This window comes from Palaemon carinicauda, chromosome 35 (genome assembly GCF_036898095.1).
Source record: "Palaemon carinicauda isolate YSFRI2023 chromosome 35, ASM3689809v2, whole genome shotgun sequence".
NCBI classification, from domain to species: Eukaryota; Metazoa; Arthropoda; class Malacostraca; order Decapoda; family Palaemonidae; genus Palaemon; species Palaemon carinicauda.
This window is the reverse complement of record NC_090759.1, coordinates 30,275,306-30,302,298: the sequence shown is the minus strand read 5'-3', so window position 1 is coordinate 30,302,298 and position 26,993 is coordinate 30,275,306. Positions and strand designations below refer to the sequence as shown.

Sequence of the window (26,993 nt, the reverse complement as noted above, 5' to 3'; positions counted from 1 at the left end):
CAATGAAAAGCGTTTTCTGGACTGTGTGTTAGTACAGATTAAATGAAAGAGTAGTTTGATGGATAAAATGATGAGAAGTAGAGTGCATGGGAATGTTTGATAATTTATTTATTTGAAGGTACAGTAGATGTAGATTGAGAGGAAGTTTAAAAGTTTGTCTTGGACCATAATTAGGACTAGTGTGTTGGATGAGAGCGACATGAGAAGAACATCAAAGAAGAAAATGGATGAATTTTAAGTTGGGGCTAAAGGAACAGAAGAGGAAGTGGATGGGGGGGGGGGAGTTTTTGATAATACAAGATGTGGTCATTGGTTTAGCTGTGTTTGTTTATGGGTGGAATTTGAGTGCGATAGATAAATAATTAAACTATTGGTTGTTTGGAAAATTAAGTAAAATTAAAGGTTTCATCGGGGGAAAATTATACTATCTGTGGTTATGTTAAATAATAGAAGGATAGACCATGTATAAGCTTAAAAGAGCATGGAAATTGTAGTATGATAAAATGTCGAGTAGTAAACGATGGGAAGTAACAAATGAAAAAATATAGAGAAAAGTTATTTAACTTTAATATTATTCCAATAAGTACCAAAATTCCGAGTTTATGATTTTAAAACATTTAGAAGTTACACCATATATTTTTAGGTACTCTTGTCAGCCTTATCAATTATTGAAGTGACATGCTTACTGGTTAGAAATTGTGAATATAGTTCAGTAGAAAATTGTGTGTGAGTAACTGATTGAAATTTCTGTGGGTGAACCCTTCAGTTTCGTCGTTTGGTATTATGAAAGAAAATTTTAGGATATCTTGAATTCAGCAAGTTCTTCAGATTAAGTGCACCAGTAAGATTTTCCATATTGGAAATGTCTATGAATAACTCATCATACATGCATTTTTATTCAAAGTAATCCAAGAATATCAAATCATCTTTATTTTTCTCTCTATTGTATAGCACGAGGTTCTAAGAATACGTAGCACAAAATACATACGCGACGATGAGTTAACTGAAACATAAGAAGTTATTATAAGTCATGCTAGCCTTTTTTATATAAGATTTAAAGAATATAGTCAAGGAAATTTTCCATAATTGTTGTTTATCTATAAGTAACATGCTCTGTCTAACATTTCGTGAGGGGATTTCAAATATTGCTTGCCAGTTTGAAAATATAACAACCATCAAGGCAGTTGTCACAAAGAAAAGCGTTTTGAAAAATATTAAGTTAAAATCTATCTTTCACGTGTAAGTATATGTTGTATTGAAAATATATATATATATAAAAAATGATTAACAACAACTTCACATTTTCCCACGTTACCCTTAATCCATAATAGAAAACTTTTACTGTCCATTCTCTCTCTCTTCTTAGGAGAATAAAAGGTTGAATGTCCGTACACTTCAGTAACACAAGCGGTAAATATTATTGGAAAAAAGTAGTATTACAATCTATGATAATTATTATTATCCCAATAGCTACAACCCTAGTTGGAATAGGAGGATGTTATAAGCCTAAGGGGTACTAAAGGGAAAATGGCCCAGTGAGGAAAGGAAATGAGGAAACAGATAGAATAATGAGCTTGTGTGTAGGCCTACCCTCAAGTCAGAGGTTTCTTTTCATATGTATCATGTTTTGAAATTTATCTTGAAAGTCAATTTATGCAATAAATAAAAAAAAATCGTGTGTTTTTGTTTTAAGACAAGCCTATGGTTTTGGGAAAACTTGAAGTCAAAATTTTTAATGATCTTGAAATATAGTGAAGGCCAACTGTTTTTTCTGTGAATCGGTTGTTCCTCGTGTTATTTTTTATTAAATATTTTAATGGCTTAGCATTGTGTTTTTCCCAATTTTGTTTGTAATATCACTGGCAATAGATCTGTACCCCTATTAATTATTTTATGTGTGTATGTTTAGTAGAATGATTCAAGTTATAAGTGACATTTATGCTGATCTTCATGAATATTTTTTTTTTTGTTTTTTATCAAATCGAAGACTAACCCATGGTACATTTAACTTTAGCTCTAGTACTGCACGTCCCCATTTAAACGAATTTTGGTTCTGTATTGTCGTTTTGGGTATGGTGGCAAACAAAAAAAAATCTATTTTATGAATCAAGTATCTTCTCTTCGAAAACAATCCCATTTTATTGAACCTTGTTTTGAGTATTGTTCTCCTGTCTGGTCTTCAGCTGGTGATTCTCATCTTAATTTGTTGGACAGAAACTTACGGTCTATTAAATTTCTTATTCCTGATCTAGATATTAATCTCTGGCACCGTCGTTCAATTAGTTCATTATGCATGTTGCATAAGATTTTTCATAACTCTGACCATCCTTTACATTCAAATCTTCCTGGACAATTCCACCCTGTTCGTAATATTAGGCAGGCAGTTAATTCTAATAGCCAGGCCTTCTCCATCATGAGGCTCAATACTACACAGTTTTATTCCAGCTGTGACCAAGTTGTGGAATGATCCTCATAATCGGGTAGTTGAATCAGTAGAACTTCAAAAGTTCAAACTCTCTGCAAATAATTTTATGTTGACCGGGCTGACATGAGTCTTTTTATAGTTTATATATGATATATCTGTTTTGACGTTGTTACTATGTTTAGAATGATTTATTGTTAATTTGTTTTCATCATTTATTTATTTCCTTATTTCCTTTCCTCACTGGGAATTTTTCCCTATTTGAGTCCTTGGGCTTATAGCATCTTGCTTTTCCAACTAGGGTTGTAGCTTGGATAGTAATAATAATAATAATAAGAATAATAATGCTGATAATAATATGCCTCATCGTGAAATATAATTTTATAGTTTAGCCTCAACTTAGCCATGCTACGTGCCAACTTCATCTTGTTTTATATATATATATATATATATATATATATATATATATATATATATATATATATATACATATATATATATATATATATATATATATATATATATATATATATATATATATATATATATATATATATATATATATATATATATATATTGTGGGTTGTTTTAAGGCATGCACTCTGCGTTATGAATTAAATTGAGCACATTAATGTTATCATATCAATATTTTAAACAATATTCCATATGAATGGTAATTGGTGAATTTGGTGATGACAGGCCGTTCGTCACTCGTCAGCGGGTAAAGAGGTTCCGTAACTCTGGAGAATTGCTGGACATTCTGATCAAACCCTCTGAGCGTCTCCATTTGCCAACGGTAGGATTATTAGCATAAATTCAATTTTCATTGAATCTTCTTATATTTAGGTAGCCTGTTAACACCAGATGCCAATGTTTTATTTTAAGTTCATTCCGACACCGATAATGATATTGATATGGCTGTTTTCTTAAATATAAATAAAGTGGAAATTGTTTTAGGTATGTAATTCCTCCTTTCCGAAGGAGTACATGTCTATTTTCATATAGATCACATGTAAACAAACGCAGATGTTAGATTGTTAGTGTGATTTAAAGAGACATTTAATAACATTGACTGCAGATGAAAGATTTTAAGTTGTTGACAATAGTCTTTCGACAGTTAGTCAATCAGTATTGTAAGGTTAGCATCAATTTGTTATTGTCTTTAAGTGTTGATTTCGTTGGTCGATTGTAAGCTATTGTTTATGGCTTGTGCCTTATCTATGGTTTGATACAATAACATTCTTGCACTTCAAGCGCTCTGTCTAGCCTAGCCAGAGAAGTATCGTGTTTAAGTGGTACCCAGTGGCTTTAGCAATCAATGTCAGGCCAATTTAAGGTCTTGGGGTAGGCTTAGTGGTACCCTAAAGGTGCTTTCACAATAGCTGTATTTCCTTGGACTTTTGTTGAATTTGTCATCAACTTTTCTAAGAAATTAACGTCATGCTTTACCGTAGTTCTCACATGCGTTCTTCATGCCGTGTTTGTCGTTGTCACAATTTTTTAAGAAACCATCTTGGCTGTGATTGATTGATTTAAAGTTTTCTGGCATCCTGACATCTAAGGTCATTGATGCCAATATCTTATATTATGAATAAAGAAAATTTGGAGCCTTTGTATATTAGCGGCCAGTTCCTCCCGCGTGGATTGAAAATGGACATCAACTAACCTGAACTCTCACCCTAACTTTACCTACAAGCTGTGTCTTTAACTAATTACCTAACAGGGGGCTAATGCCCCCTGCGACCCCCCTTACACTGCCGTATTTTAAGTTAGCCCTAATAATACGTACAGGTGGCCGCTATCATTTATACATCCCTAATATTCAATTAAAACAATAAAAGCAGAGATATTATAAAAGTTAAATGACTTTCAGAAGACCTGGCTCAGCTGTGATGTATGTGTTGATACAAGTATGCCTTTTAACAGAAAATTGTTTGATAGTGGGTCTAGATATATCCTTTAACAATAGTTTGAAGTCTTTGTATATAAGTGGCCAGTTCCTCCTGCGTGCATAGAAAATTGGAATTTCCTTCCAATTTTTTAGTCGTTCCCTAGACCGTTTTCTCCAAAACCTATGCACAAGAATGCCACTCAACCTAAACTTCCACACCTAACCCAACCTACAAGCTGTGTCCTTACCTACTTAACCTTATGAACCCCCTTACACTGCTATATCTTAGCCTACCATCACCATACATACAGGTGGCGGTATTATTACAGTTTTATCCATTATGGGGAATGTATTATAATTATATATTTCCCTAGTAAAGCACGTGATAACAAAATACTTAATCTCAATACATTATTGTCGCTAATGCATACTTACAGAGAAAAAACTATTTCAGGTATTGAAGGTCTTGACTTTTTCTAAGTTTAGTGTATATCTTTCCATGGGCACGCAAGGTAGCCTACCTCTTGTTAGTTTGTATATCTGTTTTCATCCTACTTGGCTCCCCCCATTGCGTAATGTGACAATATTTGCTTGAATGCGCATTTGCTCCTCCCACTAATGTCGCTCCTCCAATCAAAATACTACTGGGATCTTTTCAAGGGTTATTATTGGACGATTCATTTTTTCTCTTATTCTTGTTTCAAGGATCTGTTTTTCGTGCAATATAACATTGTAACCGATAATATTTTGTTTTTTTTCCTATTTCATTATGGGAGAAACTCCTGATTGTCGTTTGTTTTTGGGTTGGAAACCTGCCGGTTCAGTCTTCTCGTTACTTAACTGTCATGGATCCTCCGGTGCAGGTGTGCGATATATGTCGCTATTCTTATTTTGAGGTGATCGGCCGATTTCATGGTAATTATAATGGTACCCCAGACGTTGTGACTCGGTTTCTTAGAGAGCATTTAGTATTACTGTACCTATAAGTGTTCAGTGTGCTAAATGTGATTCGCCTTTACTTTTCCGTGAAGATAGACATGTGTGGTATTGTACAAAATCGGTGAAAATACCTAAAACGAAGAAAAGGCGTTTGTGTAATTATAGTGTTAGTGACTATAAGGGAACTTTTCTTCACGGGTCCCACCTTCCCCCATGGAAATTAATTTTATTTGTCAATCACTGGTTGCATAAGTGTTTGGACCACCATTTTGTTATTAAGGGCCTTAGTATATCTCCTTCTACTAGTGTAGACTGGAGAAGCTTTTGTTCAGAAGTGACTGAATTTAGTTTTGATAACCAAGAGGCTATTGGTGGTGATGGTGTACTCGTTGAGATTGACGAATCTCATTTTGGAAAACGGAAGTATGACCGTGGAAGGCCTCTGAGTGACATATGGGTGTTCGGGGGTATTGAGAGGCAGTCCAAAAAAACATTTATTGTGCCTTTAATTGACCCATTACCACAGAAGCGTGATGCAGCCACCCTCATCCCTTTAATTGAGAAGTACATTAAACGGGGCAGCATTGTTGTTAGTGATAAGTGGCGGGCTTATAACTCTCTGCAGTCTCTCGGATACGATCACCGTACTGTAAACCATTCAGAAAATTTTGTGGATCCTTCAAACCCCGACATCCACACCCAAAACATTGAACGTCTTTGGCGGGAGCTGAAGAAATGGATACAACGGCCTGGTAACCGTTGTGAATACTTCAGGCAGTATTTGTCACATTTTATTTTTATACACAAATACCCTGAGGAGGAGCTGCTCCATCATTTTTTTATTACGGCCAGCAAACTGTATCCTCCACAATCTGAGGCACAACGGGTTCCAGTAGCTATTGATGATTCAGAAGAGGGTCAACCACAACCTTCCACATCATCATCGTCAGGTTCCATTTAAGGTAAGAAGTGACTTAACAAAATATATATTTAAATTTAGCCCGGGGTAAAGGGGGGGTCGCAGGGGGTGAAGCCGCCGCCGCCGCCGGGGGCCGCCCCCCCCCCGTAGGGGTACAGGGCCCCTAGGCTAGGTTAGGTGGGTTTGTTAGGTTCGGTAGTGCCCTGAAAATCACTCTGGCCTTAAGGGGGGGGGGAGGGCCCCCCCCCTGTAGGGCTAGGTAGGGGTATAGAGGGAGGGGTGGTGGAACATTAATTATTGCAAATATCATTTGACGCCCCCCCCCCCCACCCAAAACCCCGGTTCCCACCTGGTGTCCCCCATAATTGTTGGGATAAAGTAGGGTATTTCTGCATTACAACATAATATGAAACAAAAACAATAAAAACATGGTTACAAAAACTGATTTTTCTGGAAAAACTTGTTGTTTTAACTCCATAGTAAATCCCTAAATCGGATGGTTTGCGGTCAAAATAAACGTTAAATTCGTTGGAACTACACTATTTCTGATGCAACAAATATATTTTTATTCCATTTTCCACATAATGGATGAAACTGTAAATTTACCCAGGTGGCCGTTATCGTACATACTGTACACCCCAATATTTCATAAGCCTTAGGAGAGCCTTTGTAATGGGTTAGGACATAGTGGGTCAGTAATTGAAATGATCATCATACATACATGTGGCCGCTGTCGTACATATACCTCAATATTTCATAAGCTACGGTTAGGGGAGCCTTTGTAGTGGGTTAGGGCATAGTGGGTCAGTAATTGAAATGACCATCATCATACATGCAGGTGGCCGCTATCATACATACACCCTCAATATTTCATAAGCCTTAGGGGAGCCTTTGTAGTGGGTTAGGACATAGTGGATCAGTAATTGAAATGACCATCATCATACATGCAGGTGGCCACTATCATACATACACCCTCAATATTTCATAAGCCTTAGGGGAGCCTTTGTAGTGGGTTAGGACATAGTGGGTCAGTAATTGAAATTTTGGTAAATGTTTTTCATTACAAATATTTGTAATGAAGAAAATAAGAAGTGTTCCTGGTTTATTTATAGGTATGTACCTGTACTTTGAACTGTTCTGATGCAAATAATTTGGGGAAACTCATAATTTTCAAATTTTGTTCTAAAATCCCCAAAATTTATGACAAAAACCACTTTTTAAAAGGGAATCAAACTCAAGAACACCACCTAACATAAACTAAGAGCCATATCCATACCCACTTATTTACCAGAGGGGAGGGGCGACTATGCCCCCAGCATGCGACCTCCCCCCTTAGACTGCCGTAACCTTAAACTGAGACCAAGTGACGGTCCTGCTTTTGCCTCCCAACCGGCTTGACTGCTGGTAACGTAATACTAAATGGTATTTCATAAATCGTTAAACTGTCTTTATAACATCGTATTTCCTATCAAGATAGACAACATTTTCCCCACAAAGTAGATCGATTTGACAAAATTTATGCCTGTACCAACCAAGTACTTACACCCCTGGCTACCTAGATAGGCTATTCCTAACCTTGTTGACACCAACTAGAGTCAGAATCAGTATATGAGTTAAAGTAGAGAAACACTGTAAAATATCAAAGATATGTGTTTATACAATATGATAATGCATACAAGCTAACGTAATGAGATTATACCTAGGTATAAAGAAGTCAGCAAGTTCAGGAAAGTTTTCCTTGATTTGCATGGTGATTTTTTCATAATTTTTCCTTTTGAGACTATTTTTTTCATATAACTATCATGCTTATATTTCTAAAGGCATCATCTCTCCTTGACCAAAAACATAGAAAGTCAACACGCAATTTCATTTTCTAAGCACATGGTTACTTTCGTGAGAATGACTGTGGGGATAAATATATGGTACTTTAATTTTTAACCAAATACAGTACATGAACCACATACAGTATATTTTGTATATTTTTTACTTGTTATCTTGTATTTTATCCATTTATGGCCGTGAATGTTGGAACAAACCACCTGTTCATTAATTTTTTTTAACTCTCCCCCTATCTAATAAGAATTATGAGGGGACCCCAAGGAGAAATGGGATTTGTGTTGGGAAGCACTATAAACAAGTAATTTGCAGCAATAGTGATGGTCAGAAATGCATAATAAACAGAAGATAACCAGTTGGAAAAATATATGGATCGTATAAGTGGCATGAAATTAAAGTATCATAATTACCTATGATTCACATCGTGTCTCTAAAATGGTTTTTGCTCTGCCGTGGGTCTCTTCCCTTGCAAATAAACATTATCTTGTTACTCTTCTTGTGGCGAGTGTTAACATGCATATGTTGCTCATGGTAATCATTTGAGTCTCTGTAGTCAGCCCTCCAGCTTTGTTGGGGTTAGGTAACAAAGAAAGACACCCATGAAGGGCAAAAATCCGGTATAATTGGTGCCCTACTGTAGGTTAACTCATAACCCCCCTAGAACACAGATCGCTGCCTATGCGTGATCTGCTAACACACTAGGTAACTCTCTATTGCGGTATTATAATTCTTATTGCTTTTCAATGGCAATTCTACATTATTGACACAACTAAAGTACAAGATTAGACAATTCATAACACGAAAGTCATCGCCACACCACCCAATAAATAACAACAAAACACTGTTGTTCCTATCTAATAATACTAATACTGTATAGTGTATATTATTATATATTCAGTACTGTTACTGCAGTACAGCTTAACGAACCCTATAGCTCATGCTTGTTTTCTTATTAGGAACCTATGGCTCTGCAATATTATTTTGTTCCCTAACTGGAATACAAACCATGCTATTTAATAGGGGTACTACTTTCAGCGTAGCTGAAATGATGAGCCATTAATTTTTTAATGAGGGTTAACTACCCACACTGCTAGTTAGCGGGGGTTTAGGAAGGGTAGCTTGCTACCGCTCCCCCTCACACACTTGTGATTGAGCTCACTTTGCTTTCGGCTCGGATGGTGAACAGACGTTGCCGCTCTTCATTCTCGCCGACAATTGGCAGCCATTAATGCATTTTGCTTTTAGTTTTCTCATAGACGGTGTGTGTGAAGTTGGCCTCTGCGACCATGCGCACCTGCTTTGGCCTTCCCAACCGCCCCTGTGGAACATTCATGTCGGCGGTCGAGACCGATCCTCACGCCCTTTGTCCTTCTTGCAGAGGCCAACGGTGTAATAGTGTCAACGAGTGTAGGGAGTGGTCTTCTTCCCAGTGGGAGAGGTTTTCGTGACGGCGGAAGAAGAAGGCCAAGCGGGATGTTTCTCCTTCGAAGGTTGCTTCGAAGGAAGAAAAACCCAAGGCCTACTCGGTCGGTCTCTTTCGAGAGACCATCGAGTAGTATTGTAGACCAATTCATTTCTGTCCAACCCCGGGTCTCGAGAGATGAGGTTGCTTCCCTTAGCGAAGCAGCACCACCTCTTCCCCCAGGGGAGGCCTTGTCACTAACTTCTGTTTTCCAGATTTGGGGCTCACGGGTTTGCCCTCCAAGGAGGCTTTGCTTGATTTCATCCACATGGGTGCTTCTGTCAAGCAGTCGTCGTCACCGTCGGAGGTAGATCCCCCGACACTTGTCGACTTTGTTGTGTCAGAGGTGTCTTATGCGGCTTCACCCATCTCCTCTGCCAGGCTAGGCTCTACGGTAGCTGACGGCTTAGTTTCCCCCGTTCCTGACCATCCTATGAGGAGGAAACTAAGTTCATCATCAGTCTCTCCTGCTAGTGTTTCTCTCCCTCGGGGGAGTTCACTTACAGAGACTCCTCTTCGGAGGACTGCTGATCCAACGGCCCCCAGAGGGCGCATATGTCAGAAGGCTCGCCTTCCTCTTTGCCTTAGAGGCCTTCCTTCACCTGTAGTGAGGAGGCGCCTCTTTGGTTCAACGCCGTCTATGCAGTCCCCCGCAGAGGAACCTCTACAGTAGACCGATTGACCATCACTGCACCTGGTACCAGTCTTGTGACTTCGGTCCTGGACCTGTCTGCAGATCGTTCGCGATCCCCTTCGGTGGATGGTCGTCCTTGTAAAGCACACGTCGACCATCCATCCGACAGACCTGCCGACCTTCCATCGCCGTTCCTGCATGGGCCTAACAAGGCTCCACCAAAGTGTGCTACTGCGCACCACGCGCCCATGCAACCTGACCAGCGCTCACTAGCAGCTCGTCAGGCACCAACGCTACGGCGCACCACCCATCTTGCTCCCACAGGACAGCAACCTCACGTGCTTACGCGCCAACATGTGCCTACGCGCCAACCAGATGAAAGATCTCCTACATGCCATGTGCACACACGCCAATGATATGCGCACCAGCGCTCTCCTGCATCGACGCATCCACGATCTCCTAAGCGCCAGTGTCTACCTGCGTGCCAGCACTCACCTGCGCGCCAACACTCACCTGCGCGCCAACATTCGCCTACGCGCTAGTTACCTGCACACCAATGTTCTCCTGCGCAACAGCACTCCCGTGCGCCATCATGTGTGCCCCACATCACGCTCTCCTGAGCATCATCCTGCGCGCCAATTAACGCGCCAGTCAAATCCTGTCATCGAGCTCTTGCACGCCAGCATTCACCTGTTTGCCAGCGCTCTCCTACACACCATCACTCCCCTACACACCATCACTCCCCTGTGCGCACTCGCCCACGCATACGTGCCATATCTTGCCTACACGCTCGCCCATGCGCCAGCAATCTCCCCAGCGCGCTCGCCATCTGTCTCCTACGCGCCAGCACTTTCCTGCTTGCCAGATCTCTCCCATGTGCACCCGACACTCGCCCACGCGCGCGGTAACTTTTGTCCCCGTGTGCACGCCACCACTCGTTCGCGTGCGCAAGCCAGCTCTCCCCTGTGCGCCAGCAATCTCCCGTGCGCTCGCGCGCCCAACGCTTGCCTACGCATCAGCGCTCACCAGCACAGGCACAGGAACTCCACTCGGTCAAGTCATCATCACCTCACTCCCCTCCCTGGAAACGCCTTTCAGCGCGCCCTTCGGGAAAAGGGGAACAGGCTTCTGCAGAGGGGGTTCAGGGTCCCAAAACTGCCTTCTTCTAAAGCGGACCCACCTACAATGGAAACTCCTCGTAGGGAACCTTCGGTCCCTTCCTCTTCAAGAGATCTTTCTGACAGTGTATTGGTCAGTCAGCAGCCATGGTTCAGTGCCTTAGTCAGAGCTGTAGCACAGGCCGTCAATCCTGCCCTGTCTGGCCGCTCATCGGAGCAGCCTATGGGTCCAGACTCTCGGCACAGAACAATGGCTTCTGCCACCCCCCTGAAGAGGAAAAAACAAGTCTCTGACGTGGTCACTTCCTCGAGGGTAAAACTGACTCTGGTCAGGCCATCAAGGCTAGTTACTCCTGTATCTTCCCCGGGATACTCTCCCACCTCACCTTTGCCAAGGGAGTCACGTAAGGAAAGGACCTCCTCCATTCCACCGTCGGAGGAAGCCTCCCCTCACGCAGAGAGTTCCCTACCTTCATCGGAGATCAGGAAGGATACGACATCTAGGCCTTCGATGTTGGAGTTCTACCTCCTTCCTTGGAAGGAGCCCAAAGACTCCAAGACCTTGCCAAAGTCCTCCACTAGGAATACCAAGATGGAGACAGTCAGCTACTTAAGGGATGTCCTCGACCCACCCCAGGAAGAGCTCTCGGGGTTGGAAGATGGAGGCTAAGCTGCAAGTCCGACGTCAGAAGGAGAGCAAAAACAGTCAGAACATGCATTCTGCCAGGTCCTAACTCTTATAAGGCTTCTTAACAGGTTTACTGATCCAGAGATACCCCCTCGGGAGGGCAAGGATATGGTCTTAGACCGTGTCTTTGGCACCCAGAAGCCCTCAAAGACCAGTGCAGCCCTGCTTTGGTCTCAAGGTTTGAAGGGTGCTAGGGCTAAGATCGCCCTACAGCTCTCCGAGTATGCCTCCTTCCATTGTTCCAGCTCTACCAACAAGATCCTGCCACCACCTCATGTCCAACAGGTGGAGGTACTTTGCGATCCTGGAGTAGCATAGTCTAGCTCATCCTCTCCACCATTCCTTGGAAGAGCTTACTAAGGGGGTCTCTCTAGAGAGAGTCTCCAGCTGGCAGGTCTTTTTCTCGGTGACCGAAATCCTTAATCAGGAAAAGGTCACGAAGTATGCTATGCAGGCTACTTCGTGGCTTGATATCTGGTTAGGGACCTTGGGAATCCTGGTACGAACTGAGGATTTCTCCAAGGAACGTACCAGGAAGAGAATGGAGACTTTCCTTCTCTCGGGCACACACACGATCGAGTTTCTCGCCCACCAAGTTTCGAACTTGTGGACAAATACCATCTTGAAACGTCGAGACGCAGTGTCTGAGAGATTCCACCAACAAGTCCCTAACATCGAGATAGCTAGGCCCAGGCATTCCTCTCTAGAGGGAGCCCACCAGTTAGAGCCTAAGGGCTCCCTCCTCCATAAGGCTTTGACATCCAAGCCCTATAAACCACCAGCTCCTCAGCAGTCCCATCTAACCAAGACTACGACAACCAAGACAGCAGCGAAGACAAATGGTGTATAAGAAGCCCTTTTCTGCCAAGGACAGGAAAGGCACTAAGGCCTCCAGGGGAGGAAAAAATCTTAGAGGGAGCAGCCGAGAACGCAAACGCTAGGATAGGCACTCCCCCTGCTTGTCCACCAGTGGGCGGATGCCTACAAAGTTGCTCGCACAGGTGGAAGCAACTCGGGGCTCAACTCTGGACAATCTGTGATTCATCTAGGATATCGCGTCCCGTTCATAACATCTCTCCCTCCCCTGACCAAAAAAGGGGCCGGCCCTTCGGGCAGAAGTCCAGACCCTGTTGAAGAATGGCGCTCTCCAGGAGGACCTCGACGAGTCCCCAGGCCACTTCAGTCGACTCTTTCTTGTAAGAAAGGCGTTTGGGGGCTTGAGACCAGTCATCGACCTCTCAGCCCTGAACAAGTTTGTCAAACAAACTCCGTTCAGCATGGAGACGGCAGACACAGTCAGACTAGCGATAAGACCACAGGACTTCCTGTGTACACTGGGCCTAAAGGATGCGTACTTCCAGATCCCAGTCCATCCGTCTTCAAGGAAGTACTTAAGATTCAGCCTAGACAACAGGAAATACCAGTTTAAGGTGCTGTGCTTCGGTCTTTCCACAGCACCTCAAGTTTTCACCAGAGTGTTTGCCCTAGTGTCATCTTGAGCACACAGCATTGGCATCTGTCTCCTCCGCTATCTGGACGACTGGCTAATCCTAGTAGACTCAGTGTCAACCCTTCTTCAACACCGAGACAAACTTCTGAGACTTTACCAAGGTCTGGGGATCATGGTAAATCTCAAGAAGTCATCCCTGCTTCCTACACAGAGACTGGTATACCTAGGCATGATAATAGACAAACATCTCCACAAAGCCTTCCCATCAGATGACAGAATAGCAAGGCTGAGGGAGATCGCAAGACCCTTCCTCAAACGAGAAGAACTCCCAGCCCAAACGTGGTTACGTCTCCTCAGTCACCTTTCATCACTGGCCCATCTAGTTCCCAATGGTCGCCTCAGAATGAGATCCCTCCAGTGGCGACTCAACTCCCGGTGGAATCAGACTCTCGATTCTCGGACATCCGGATCCCCATGGGATCAGCAGAACTGATGGACCTCGAGTGGTGGGTGCCAGACGAGAATCTACGAGAGGGAGTGGATCTTCTCGTCCTTCCCCCGGATTTGATTCTGATCTCAGACCCTTAAAAAAAAAAGGGTGGGGGAGCCACGTGCTACACCACACGACCTCAGGCCAGAGTCAGAAGGGTACCTCCACATAAATCTCCTTGAGATGAAGGCCGTCTTTCTGGCCCTTCAACAGTTCCAACTGTTCTGGGCGGGCCACTCAGTGGGGGTGATGAGCGACAACCACAGTAGTGGCTTACATCAACAAGCAAGGAGGTACTTTTTCGCAGCACCTATCCCATCTAGCAGTAGAGATACTGAGATGGGCCGAAGTCCACTCGATACCACTATCGGCACGCTTCATTCTGGGCAAAAGGAATGTGCTCGTTGACAATCTGAGCAGAGCATCTCAGATAGTGAGTACTGAGTGGTCTTTGGATCATCAAGTAGCCAACAAAGTCCTGACTTTGTGAGGTTCTCCGACTGTGGACCTCTTGGCAACGGCCCTGAACTTCAGGCTCCTGTTCTCTTGTTCCCCAGTACCAGACCCCCAAGGCTCTCTGGCAAGATGCATTCCAACAACGGTGGGACAACATCGACGTTTACGTCTTTCCCCCGTTCTGTCTGATGAGGAAGGTACTCAACAAGGCCAGAACATCAGTCAACCTTTCAATGACACTCATAGCTCCGCTATGGCATCACGCAGAGTGGTTTCCAGACCTTCTGCAACTCCTAATGGAGCCACCAAGAGAACTCCTTCCACGACAAGATCTACTCAAACAACCACATGCCAACATATTCCACAAAGTCGACTTCATGTCTGGAGACTATCCAGCATCTCCTCTCTGAGAGAGGATTTTCGCAACAAGTTGCGATCAGGATGTCTGCACACCTGCGAAAGTCAAAGTCTTCTGTGGTTGGGGTCGTGGAAGGGGAATCTCTCCTCTCGATGCCACTATTCCAGCAATAGCGGAGTTCCTCGTATATTTGCGTAAAGAAATACGCCTGTCAGTCCCAGCAGTAAAAGGCTATTGCTCAGCCTTAAGCCTTACCTTTAGACTAAAAGGAATGGACATTTATTCATCGCTAGAACTTTCTTTACTCATATGGAGTTATGAACTTACCTGTCCTCAGTCTGAAGTGAGACCTCCCCCTTGGAACGTGGTTCGAGTTCTCAGGTCTCTTAAGAGACCTCCCTATTAACCATTACACCAGGCAACAGATCGCCACCTAACTCGGATGACGGTGTTCCTGCTAGCTTTGGCTTTGGCCAAACGAGTCAGTGAACTTCATTGTCTCTCATACTACATCGCTCATTCAAGAAGATAGGGAGAGGTAATGTTCAGCTTCGTCCCTGAGTTTATTGCTAAGACTCAGAACCCGGGAGTAGCGGATCCACGATTCGACTCCTTCCGGATTTCGAGTCTTCGTTCTGTAACAGATGACCCTGATCATCTCTTACTCTGCCCAGTGAGGAGTTTGAGACTGTACCTTAAGAAAACATCCGCAGCCCGTCCTCGTGTGCCTGCACTCTTCGTCAGCACAGGAAGGACCAAGATTGATTGATTGATTGAAAATTTTCTGGCATCCTGACGAAGGACCAAGAGGAGGGTCACCAAGAACACAATATCAGCATGGATTCGCAAGGTCATAGACCATGCACTGAATCCAGACCCTCCTCCTTCACGTTGCCCCAGAGCTCATGATGTCAGGGGCGTAGCTATGTCCCTGGCATTCAAGAGAAACTTCTCATTGACATAGTTTCTTCAGGCTGGGGTGTGGAAACGTCAGACTACGTTCACATCCCACTACCTACATGACCCACAGGAGACTCGATACGTTTTTTATCGGTCCTGTGGTGGCTGCACAACAGCTGGTTTAAAACCTCAAGCTCCTTATTGGATAAGTAGCAGAAGATTGAGGGCATTGTTACCCGGTTTTAGTTAGCGTGAATTAAAAGGTTTAACTGGCTCTTATGTTTTTCTTCATCCTCCCCTCTCTTGGGGAAAGCAGCATCCTGGGTTCTCTGCACAAGCTGACCTCAAACCACTGCAGGTAAACCATGCTCCCTTGTGTACCTAGTATTAAAACTAATACTGTTGCGTCCTCATACCCTAGAGAGGTGGTATCGGGAAAGTCTTGGTTACAACAGTTTTTCCTTCTAAAGACTCGGAATAACTTTACCTAGACGGTCACACTTCTATAACTCAACACACAGCTTGCGTAGGCCGCGGACCTCGTGTAGCAAGGTTTTAGCGAGGTGCAGGGACTCCTTATTTTTGAGTACTGTACTGACATACTCAGATAAGGAGCCCCTGGGTAAAGCCAAAAGCCAGATTGGCAGGGACGTCCACCCTTCCTAATGGCTGAGTCACCCCCTAATAAATAGCGTGGTTTGTATTCCAGTTACGGAACAAATGACAAATTCGTAGGTAATTTGTATTTTACCAAACGATACAAACCTTAGCTATTTATACAAACTTGCCTGCCAGCCCTATCCCCTTTGAAGTCCTACCTCCAAGCAAAGTGAGCTAAATCACAGGTGTGTGAGTGGGAGTGGTAGCAAGCTACCCCCTACTAACTAGCGATGTGGGTAGTTAACCCTCGTTAAGCTTTAATGGCTCGTCATTTCAGCTACGCCGAAAGTAATACCCCTAATAAATAGCTAAGGTTTGTAGTGTTAGGAAAAATACAAATTACCTACGAATTTATCATATTACTTCCAAAGTTGTCATATTGTTACTAATACAGGTGTGAGTGGGGTTGCCACTCTTCCCCGAGCTCTCCCCCCGCAGTGGGTAGTTAATCTCACTTAAAAGTCATATGGCTAGCTTCAGCTATTGCCAAAATATATCCCCACTGTAAAGAGCTCCAGGTTTTTGCAGTTAAGAAATATACAAATTTATTCCAAATTTGTCATGTTTGTATCATCATCATCATCATCTGCTCCCTCACCTATTGATGCAAAGGGCCTCAGTTAGATTTCGCCAGTAGTCTCCATCTTGAGCTTTTAAATCAATACACTCTCTCTCTCTCTCTCTCTCTCTCTCTCTCTCTCTCTCTCTCTCTCTCTCTCTCTCTCTCTCTCTCTCTCTCTCTCTCTCTCCCAGGAGTTTCATGGTCTAATATATTAGTGTTTAATATTTGATTTGTCAGTGATGGTAAAGTGAGTAAAACTGAAACCACAACAACAGAATTTTCACAGCAGTGAATCTTTGATCATTTGGGAACACCATATTTACTAAATTGGGTCACATTGAGACAATATATCTTTACTCTCGAGACATAAATCCAAAGGGATGTAATTCCTATCCATCATGACTTTACTCCCAAACATAGGAGTGTCTGCTTGAGGAATGATGTCATTGAATTACCCCTTGTTTGAATGAATAGCCCTACCATATGCTATGCTATTTTAGTTAGTATTGGGTAGTTTTTGATAGTCATTGAAGAATTTTAGGTGGTCAAGAATAATTTAAAATTGTTGAATTATTTTATATTCCGTAGTTTATCATGTACTCTATACAGTATTTTCCTGTTTGACAGATTGTTACATCATTCTAATATACTTTTAACTTTTTCAGACTTTGCCATGAAGTGATTGATTTGCAATATTTAACAATGGACAGTGATGGTAAAAGGTCGCTGAAAAGAAAAGCAAATGATTATCAAGGCGTAGTAATTGGTGAGTGAGATGTTAATTATACTTTTAGATTTTATATATAGTTTTAATAAGCATCAGCCATACAGTATTTTCAATTATTCTTGTTTTTATTTGTTTCCAAGGTCTATTTAATTTCAAAATTATTACGTAAATTTTGCAAGGAATAAAAAGTTACAGTAAAAGTCAAGTTTTTTCCTATGGGTATACAAATCTTTGTACTTTAGAAGAGGGAATATCTTTGACTGAGCTGGAATGGGAGAAATAAGGATGCAGCCGAGGTCGGCAAAAAGGCAGAGGAAAGTGGGGGGTGTCTACAAAGGAATTGAAGGTGGTTGTGGTTTCACAGAATGGAGGACTAGCGTGTCCACGTCCTACACTCAGGATATCACCTTCTGTTCACCATCTTTCTCTCTCCTATGATTCCTCCTCGGATGTTGACATCATCCTATCGTCAAGGGTCATCAAAACATCTTACCTTTCAGAAGGAAATAAGAAAGAGGTTGGCGAAGGACTCTTTGCAGGAGGTAGAAGACGGGCTGCCCAGCTTCTTGAAGACGATTCTTTCTTTTGAAGATTTTTGGAGCCTGGATGTCAGTCTTTAATCTCTGCCCTGAACATGTTTGTCCACCAGACCATGTTCAGGATGGAAACACCAGCTACACTTGTCAAGGTGATAAGACCAGGGGACTTGATGATAACGTTGAACCTTAGGGACGCTCATTTCCAGATACCAGTTCTCCCATCGTCCAGGAAGTACCTTCGAGTATAGTCGACGGTAAGGTTTTCCAGTTCAAGGTCCTCTGTTTCGGTCTGTTGACAGCTCCAGAGGTCTTTGCTAGGATGTTTGAGCTAGTATCTTTCTGGGGCCAATGGAATCGGGTTGTTTCGCTACTTGGATGACTAGATGATTCTTGCAGAATCAACAGTAAGACTGCTAGTCCTTCAAAACAAGCTTCTTAACCTATATCAATCGAGAGGTCTGCCCTCATCCCTACTCCTGAGTTTATTTGGGGATGGAATTATATACCATAAAAGGAAGACTTTCCATCACAGGATAGGATATCGTGCTTGTAAGAGGTAGCTCCCCCTTCCTGTGTCGTCATGTCCATCAGCTCATCTTTGCCAGATTCCTCGGCCATCTGACATCTCTGGAACGGTTAATTCCTTCAATGGCAGCTGAAGTCGTCATTTTCTCAATATCTAGACGATCTTCTATCTTTGGTGAGCAAGTGCCAAATGGTGGTTTGAGGAGTTAAACCCTCGAATGGGAAGTCAGATCTCGATTTCTCCTCTGGAGTTTCATCTGTTTACAGATGCCTCCAAGGAATGATGGGGAGCTCACTTATGTCATTATATGATGTCAGGGAATTGGCCAGAGCAAGACAGATAAGTTCACATCAATATACTGAAGTTGAAGGCAGCCTGACTGGCCCTTCAAGGATTTTACCCTCTTTTCAAAGGATACTCGGTGATGTTGATGAGCGACAATGCCTTCATAGTGTCCTATATCTGCAAGCAGGGAGAAACAATGTCCCGTCAACTATGTTAGCTAACAGTGAGGACTTTCGATTTGTTATCCCTCACACCCTGGTTCATTCAGGGAAAGAAGAACGTGGTAGTAAATAACTTGCAGCAGAATGGTCTTTATTCTTCGGATAGCGACAGAGATCCTGACTTCATGGGGTTCCCCTTCAGTGACCTTTTTGTGACAGCTTTGAACAACAAGCTTCCGATCTACTGCCCATCAGTACCAGATCTAGCGGTGACATTCAAGGACAACCTCAATGCCTATGCTTTTCCTCCATTCTGCCTTCTAAGAATGGTTCTGAACAAAGTCCAAACATTTCAGAACATGTACATGAAACTCATAGCACTGAAGAGGCTGCTCATGGTGTGGTACATGAATATACTGCTTCTTTTGCCAGAGACCCCAAGAGAATGTCCTCACCTTCCTCAGCTTCCACGTCAACCATACATCAGAATTTACCTTGGGCCAGGGAAGTTCCTACAGCTTCATGCATGGAAGTTATTCAGCATCTCTCAAAGACAGGCTTTTCTCAAGACAGCACATCAGGTGTCTGGATACTTCCCATAAATCCTCGACAGCTGTCTATCAGGCCTAATAGGCTATCTTCTGTGATTAGTGTCATAAGAGGGATGTCTCTCCCTTCTGAGTCTCTGTTCCATTAATTATAGTCTTTTTTTTTTTTATCTCCACAAGGAGCAACTGCTCAATTTTTTCAAAAGGGTACTGTTTGGCCTTGAGTCAAGTTTTTAGACTTAAAGAAGTAGGCATTTTTCTGTGAAGGAACTTTCATGTTCATATGGAGCTTTGAGCAGGCCTGCCCTCCAGTTGAAGCGAGTCCATTTTCCTGGAACATCGTCAAAGTCTTGCATTCCTTGAAGAGGGCACCCTACAAATCGTTAAGGCGAGGCGCTGACAGGAATCTTACCTTATTCCTTGAAGAGGGCACCCTACAAATCGTTAAGGCGAGGCGCTGACAGGAATCTTACCTTATTCCTTGAAGAGGGCACCCTACAAATCGTTAAGGCGAGGCACTGACAGGAATCTTACATTGAAAATGGTGTTCCTGCTCACTTAGCCTCGGCAAAGAATGTCGGTAAACTTCATGGACTCTCATTAGACATCACCCATTTAACGGGATGGAGGTTTATTGCCAAAACCCAGAATCCATCGTCTAGCTACCCACAATTTATATCCCCCACAATTTATATCTTTTCAGGTTTTAAGTCTGAGAGGTAACTGAGGATCCTGACCAGCTGTTACTTTGTCCTGTAAGGGTATTGTGAGCCTACCTTAAGCATACCAGGTTGGCCATACCTTGCCTACAACACTTTAGAACAGCACAGGGAAAAAAAAAGCACCATTTCCTTCTGATTAAGGGAAGTTATCTCACAATCTCTTTCATCCCCATCTGTGAGTCGGGTATAAGTTTAAGCCTATGATATTAGAGGAATTATTATCTGACTGGCCTTTAATTACAAATACTCTGTGGCATAGGTGTTCAGAAATGACTGTCTTTTCTCAAGCCCATTACCTGCAGAATGTGACTCAGGTCCATGAACAAGTTCACTTTGGGACCTGTAGTAGCTGCTCAGCAGGGGGTTTAGCTATTTCAGCTCCTCTTACAGGACAAGTGACTTTAGGTTGAAGGCCAAGGTTATGGATAAGTCTGGAATGAAAACCACGAATGACTGGCCTCAATTTTTTCAATCTTCCCTTCTCTTTGGAAGCTTCGCCAGCTGAACTCAGCCTCAAGTTTGTGTAAAATCAGATTGCTTTCACCTACCGTGTATGTAAACACGAGAGATTTTCCCCCCACACACCGTATGAGGGGGAGTGTGATCTATCTAAGGAAATCTATTAGTCCATAATTTGGTTGTATTCACATCAGCTTTGGACAAGCCCTTTATTTTTGCCAAGTTTACAACAGGTGCTTTTAGCTGCAAGTCGTGATCCTCCTCAAGCATGTTTATGGTTCACTAGGGGTAAGGACTCTAGCTCTACCATTATATATGAGTCCTTAGATCTTAGGTAGAATTTCAGCCATTTGTAATGGTGACTTCCACCTACCTAATAGTAAGTCTCTTGTAGTATAGGATGATGGTTTATATTAGTCTAGGAACAAATGACAAATTTTTAAAGTAATTTGTATTTTTCCTAACTGCAAACTTGAGTCCTTAACTCAAACTTTCCTGCCAACAACAACTCTCAATCAAGTCCTTTCTGTAGTCAAAGTGAGTAGCTATGAGCAGGTGCCACCCTGCTTTTGACAGATAGTTTACACTTAGTAAAAAGTTTTACCTACCATGTTCCAACTTTGCTGTTGTTATTCTCCTATAGTAAAGGACTTAGGTTTGTATAGTTAGGGAAAATAGAAAGTATTGAAAAAATTGTCATATTTCTGCCAAGGTCTATTGAAATGTGTGGGTTTCATAATTTATTGTTTTGCAGTTGGTTTCTAAAGGTAATTATTTTTTTCACTTTGCGAAGGTGGTCGAGTACCTAAGGAAGCAAAGAGGGACATTTCGTGTACCGGAGACTCTAGTAGCGTGCTAGCACTTCGTAGACTTGTTCCAGAAGATTGGAGTTCGTTACCTATAATCATTAAGGAAGAAGAAGAAGAAGAGGAGGACACTTTGACAAAGACAAGAGGTCAGGTAGTGGATCGTGGAACTGATTGGTCAGGAGATGTTTTTCAAGAACCTCAGGGAATATCATCTCAGGTAGGTTACCCTTATTAGTAAGAAAGAAATATTTATCACTGAGTTAGTCTTTCATGTAATTAGATGTGAGAAGAGTTGTTTCCACTAATCTCTTCACTGTGGACACTTCTTTATTTTACCTTAGAATCAAACCTTCATCTGTACCTATTCTCCAGGATTTTATGGGACTTCTGCTGATTAGTCAGAGTTTTTCATGTCCACCCCCTTTTTCCTTGATTTCTCCCCCTTTTTCCTTGATTTCTCCCCCCTTTTCCTTGATTTCTCCCCCATTTTCCTTGATTTCTCTCCCTTTTTCCTTGATTTCTCCCCTTTTCACTATGTGATAGGCCATATCTTTCTTTGAAATCTCAGTTGATTTTATACCTGCTAAACATACAGTCTTTTAGCTAATAAAATTGCAATGTTATCTTCCCAATCCCCTGCATTTTTCAGTCACACCTCCAGAACCTCCCCCCCCCCTTTTTTTAATGTCCCTGATAGAGCTGTTCTTTCCATTATAGCTTAATTGTCCTGCTTTATCTCACTTAAGTGATCAAACTCATCCTTTATAAATACTTGCAATTGAAAATACCATACAATGAAGTATTAGTAACTTGTTTACAATTTTTGATGTCATATGTGAATGCAAATGATTTTGAACTAGGTATAATCATTGCCAGGTGATTTCAATAAACTATGGTTTCAAGTACAGCAACCTCTCTTTTTTTTCTGCTGTAATACATTCAAAGGGATGTGGTCAACATTGACATGTGAATGTGATAGTAGAATATTTTGCCAGTTTTAAGCTACCCCCAAACCCCCTAGACATAACCTAAAAGTTTTCATAGCCTATCATATACAATCAAACTTAGCGAAATAAAACTTATTCAAACCACAATTGCAATGGCAGTATAGTAATTTAGTATAAAATAAGAGAAACGACCATTCAGTATTCTACTTGAAATACACCCATAATTATGGCACTTGAAAAACAAAATGTCTCAAATATTTGAAACCTTAGTCAGATACATAAGCAGTACTGTGTCTCACTATTAAAACTTAATGTATCATCTATTAAGAACAATCCCATGATACAGTGCTGTCAACTTTCCATTTCTCATGGTCATTATTTTATCTTGTACATTACTATATACATGTCTAAGCTGATGTAAATATATACAAGATAAGCATTTATATATGACCACATGTAGTGCCATCTCCATGTTTGTTATTTGTTTAGAAAGTATTATGCAGTCTTGTCGACAGAAGTGTTCACTTTACTACATAATACTGTACAGGACATTACTTCATTGAAACAAGGCACAGTATTCCTAAAAAGATATTTTTCTCAATGCATATTAAAGCCCTTAACTATTCATCTATCATTCTCTTATTCGTATGTCTCTTAGTATGGCGCCATAAGAAATAAATTTAAATACATGCCGGTTGGTACTGAAAAAACACACATTCACAAAATTTAAAGTAATTTGTATTTTTCTTAACAATACATATTCCAGTCCTTTAATAGTAGTACATTTTTAGTGTAACCGAACTTGTGTGGTACAATTTATAATAAATTTTTTTCCTTTTAATGTCATGATTATTTATTTACACTTAATTGTATTGTATGTATGAATGCACAATGCTACTACGTATATTAAACACATTAATGATATATTTTTCTTTCATTTCAGTAAATGAATAACTGATTGTAACATGTTTTTTCCTTTTAATATCATGATTATTTATTTACTTTTAATTTACTATAATTATAAGTGAATTTTTGAATTTAAAAACACAATGAACAGTTCTGTAGTGTGTGTATGTACATTATATACATATGCACAATGCTAATACATATATCAAAACATTAGCAATATATTATTCATTTCGGTAAATAAATAACATTTAGAAATTTTTTTTACTGAACAGTTGAACTTTATTCAGTCTAGAAAGTAAGTTCACATACATATTAACATCAGTGAATCTTGATTGTATTTCAACAAAATAGCTTAAAAATACGAGGGTGTAAAAAAGCATGTAAGTTATTTATTTAAAGTATCACCAATAAATATTAATTCTTTTATTGAACAATAAGATAGTTACCGTTTAACAATATGCGCGAGTTGAAGAAAACGGTTTGGTTATACATGATAGGAAACGTACCTCTCTACAGTAAGGGTAACTTTAATAAAAGTACAGTACTGTAGTTTATATTTCGAATATGTACAGTATTGTACTTTATGCATTGTATTTTCTATTCATTATTGCATTATGTTCTAATAACTACTTTATTTACAGGTATTGACAGTTAGGGTTGGTATACTGAAGGATTCATATGTATTTGGCTATATTTCATTATGGTTATAGCTTTTTTTTTTTTTGTAGGGCTTGGAACAAATTGGCAATTTACGAAAACAAAATCATGATACAAAAGCCACTCCTGAACTAATTAATTTTGTATCTAGAGGCAGGCAATATTGTACATATAGTTTTGTAAGTTTAGACATATTGTTTAATAAATTTGATCCTTCAGCTAACTTCTCTAAGCTCTTTGAAGATGGGCTTTTTTAAAGTAAATGTTACAGCAAAAATTTTATAGCTGTTCATTTATCCAGATTCCAGTGTATGATATAACAAAGTTATTATATATTAACCAAAACTATGGATTTATGAAAATGCAAATGCACTGTACTATATTGTAGTTACCATATTAAAAGAATATGTTATTAAGACTTTTATAGAGGGTTCTTCTTATTTTCAGTTGTATGTTGCTTGTAATAGATCTGCAAATAGATCGTCATCTTTTGACTGTGAGACACAGACGTATTATTTTGTGGAAAATGCTCAGGTTGGAAGAGAGGAATCTTCAAAAGACAAGGTGATTTGGCAGAATTATTCTGTTGAGTCATGAACTCTTGATAATTGTTCTAATATTAGTTTTTGTTGTAATATGGTAATTAGGATCTAAAGCTTTACTAGAATTTAATCTTTTGCCAAAGCCATAGTAACTAAAGAAATAAGGCTAATGTTTATAGAATTTCTAAGCTTTTCAGATATGGGTTTAAACATCCCTATATTTGCCCTAATAACTACAGTAATTCTAAACATTAACATTGAATACAGAAGTAGTAATATACATGTGTGTTTGAAATTAGATTCAAATAGTTGTAAATCTTTCTCAGTATTCAGTTATTAGCTCCTACATAAATACAAACCCCTGTCGTTTAATAACAGTATGCTATTGAAGCTGGATATGACTATTAAAACGGTATTGAGCTGGCAGTAGTTATAACTGGGTGGTAGGTAAATGCCAGTAATCTGAAAGGCTACTGAATCTTACTTTGTTTTCAGCTGGTAGATAGTACAGATGTACTTCTGGTCCCCTTTTGTTTTTCTTTTAGATCGTGTAAGCAGATAGCCATTGGTGTATGATATATAGAAGGCAGTACAGTACTTATTTCCAGTGGTATCCCGATAACTTGCTGTGGCAGTTTTCTGTGCAAACCTGCTGATATCCACATTCTTGTTCATATTAGGCAGTGTTCCTGTTTGTTGATTATTCCGTCACTTGTGTGGCTTGGTGACGAATACAACACCATATTCCTAATGAGTTTAGCAATCCATAGACATTGATGTGCTCCAACAGAGGAAAAATGTTTTGCATTAACTGAGTGTGAAGCGGATTTCCTTTAGTGTCTTCCTGTTCTGCGAAAGGCATTAAGGACATAACATCTGGTTTTTCAATATTAAACTTACCCGATAATCATGTAGCTGTCAACTCCGTTGCCCGACAGAATTCTATGGAGGGATACGCCAGCTATCACAATACTAGAAGGGGGTGTACTTACCAGCGCCACCTGTGGCCAGGTACTCAATCATTTGTTGTTGACACCTCCTCAATTATTCCTCTGTCGTGCTTCCGGCTAGACGTTCTGGGATACGCTTATGGTCTTCGAGTTTATTCATGGATATTTGGTGAAGTATTCTCTTAGATTAACGGCTGTCGCATTACTGGAATCCTTTTTATATTAGCTAGATAGCTTTTATATAAATACTGGTTAACGGTTAATGAATTTTTGCTTGTTTTTGGATCACCCTTTGGCTAACTCTTTGAAACAAGATGTCTGACGTTTCGCAAGCTCCCTCCCATAGACGATGTAGGTCTTGCAATAGGCGTATTCCGAAGGCCTCGGTAGATCCTCACACCGCTTGTTCTGACTGTAGGGACAGGCCCTGTCTATTAGAAAATCGATGTGAGGAGTGCGCCGGACTTTCGGAATTGGATTTTGTCCGTCTTTTAAAATATTCATCTAAGTTAGAGAGAGGTAGAGTTAGGAGAAGTTCTTCTCACTCTTCTATGTTTTCCTCACCTCATGATCCCCTACCTTTTCCTACCCCTGTAGTGGCTACCCCCGAACCTACTGTGTGCCCTCCGCCTGATATGTCAACTGTTTTGCGTGCTATTCAGGCTTTAGGAGATAAAGTAGAATCAGTGGTAAGTGACCATAAGTCTCTGATGGCCGAGGTTAAAGAACTGAAGGTCAAGAGTGCAGTGGGTGGAAATAGTGCCAGTGCTGTGACGAGTGCTAGTGTCTGTGCAGTGCCAAGTGCTAGTGGTGCCAGTGTGGTGCGTGAGGATTTTTCTGTGCGAGCCAGTCGTCCTCCCAGTCCGGGACCTCTTGCAAGCTCCCATGCCCAGGGGAGAAGCAATGTCGAAGGGCTTAAGGGTTCGACAGGCCTTGTTAGGCGCACAGAATTATCCTCGGTGGTTGCGGGCGTGTCTTCCTTAGACCGTCACTCCCACCTGCAGACGATTGAGCCCGTCTTCTCGTCCGCTGATCAACATGCAGGGAAGAAACGTTGGTCTCAGGTCTCGAGACCGCTTAAACGGAGAGTTCAGTCAGCGAGTGCTCAGCCAGGTTGTAGTCATTGGCTCAGCTCCGACTCGCCTCAGTCATCGGTCGACTGTACTCCGCCCAAGAGGAGTAAGGTTCTGCCTATACAGAGCCCGACTGTGACTTTACCTCAGTCTGTTATCGTTTCTGCCGACCCCAAGTGGACCCTGCTTCAGTCCATGCAAGCTCAGCTTTCGGACTTGATGCGTGAGTGTCGGGCTGAGAGTGTTGCACCTCCTCCTCCGCCTACACTCCCTCCACCTGTTCTCGCTCCGCCTGTGCTCGCCCAGCCTGCACCTGCTCCGCCTGGTCGCAGCACCATCTGCCAGGCGTACGAT

At 41.5% G+C, this 26,993-nt stretch overlaps 1 protein-coding gene across 8 annotated transcripts in view; it reads left to right on the top strand.

The window, feature by feature from the left end:
- Positions 1–3,125: 3,125 nt before the first annotated feature.
- LOC137627679 (zinc finger protein 160-like) overlaps positions 3,126–26,993 on the top strand; it is a 147,650-nt gene continuing 123,782 nt past the window's right edge. For 6 of the 8 annotated variants that reach the window (XM_068358875.1, XM_068358877.1, XM_068358878.1 and 3 more), the window contains exons 1-4: positions 3,126–3,218; positions 17,451–17,551; positions 21,546–21,778; positions 24,522–24,638. In XM_068358875.1, coding sequence (XP_068214976.1) covers positions 17,488–17,551; positions 21,546–21,778; positions 24,522–24,638 — 414 coding nt within the window. In that variant the 5' untranslated portion in view covers positions 3,126–3,218; positions 17,451–17,487. Of the gene's footprint in view, positions 3,219–3,404; positions 3,561–5,549; positions 6,215–17,450; positions 17,552–21,545; positions 21,779–24,521; positions 24,639–26,993 lie in introns of those variants that run through there. The other 2 variants (XM_068358872.1, XM_068358873.1) reach the window with 2 other exon arrangements.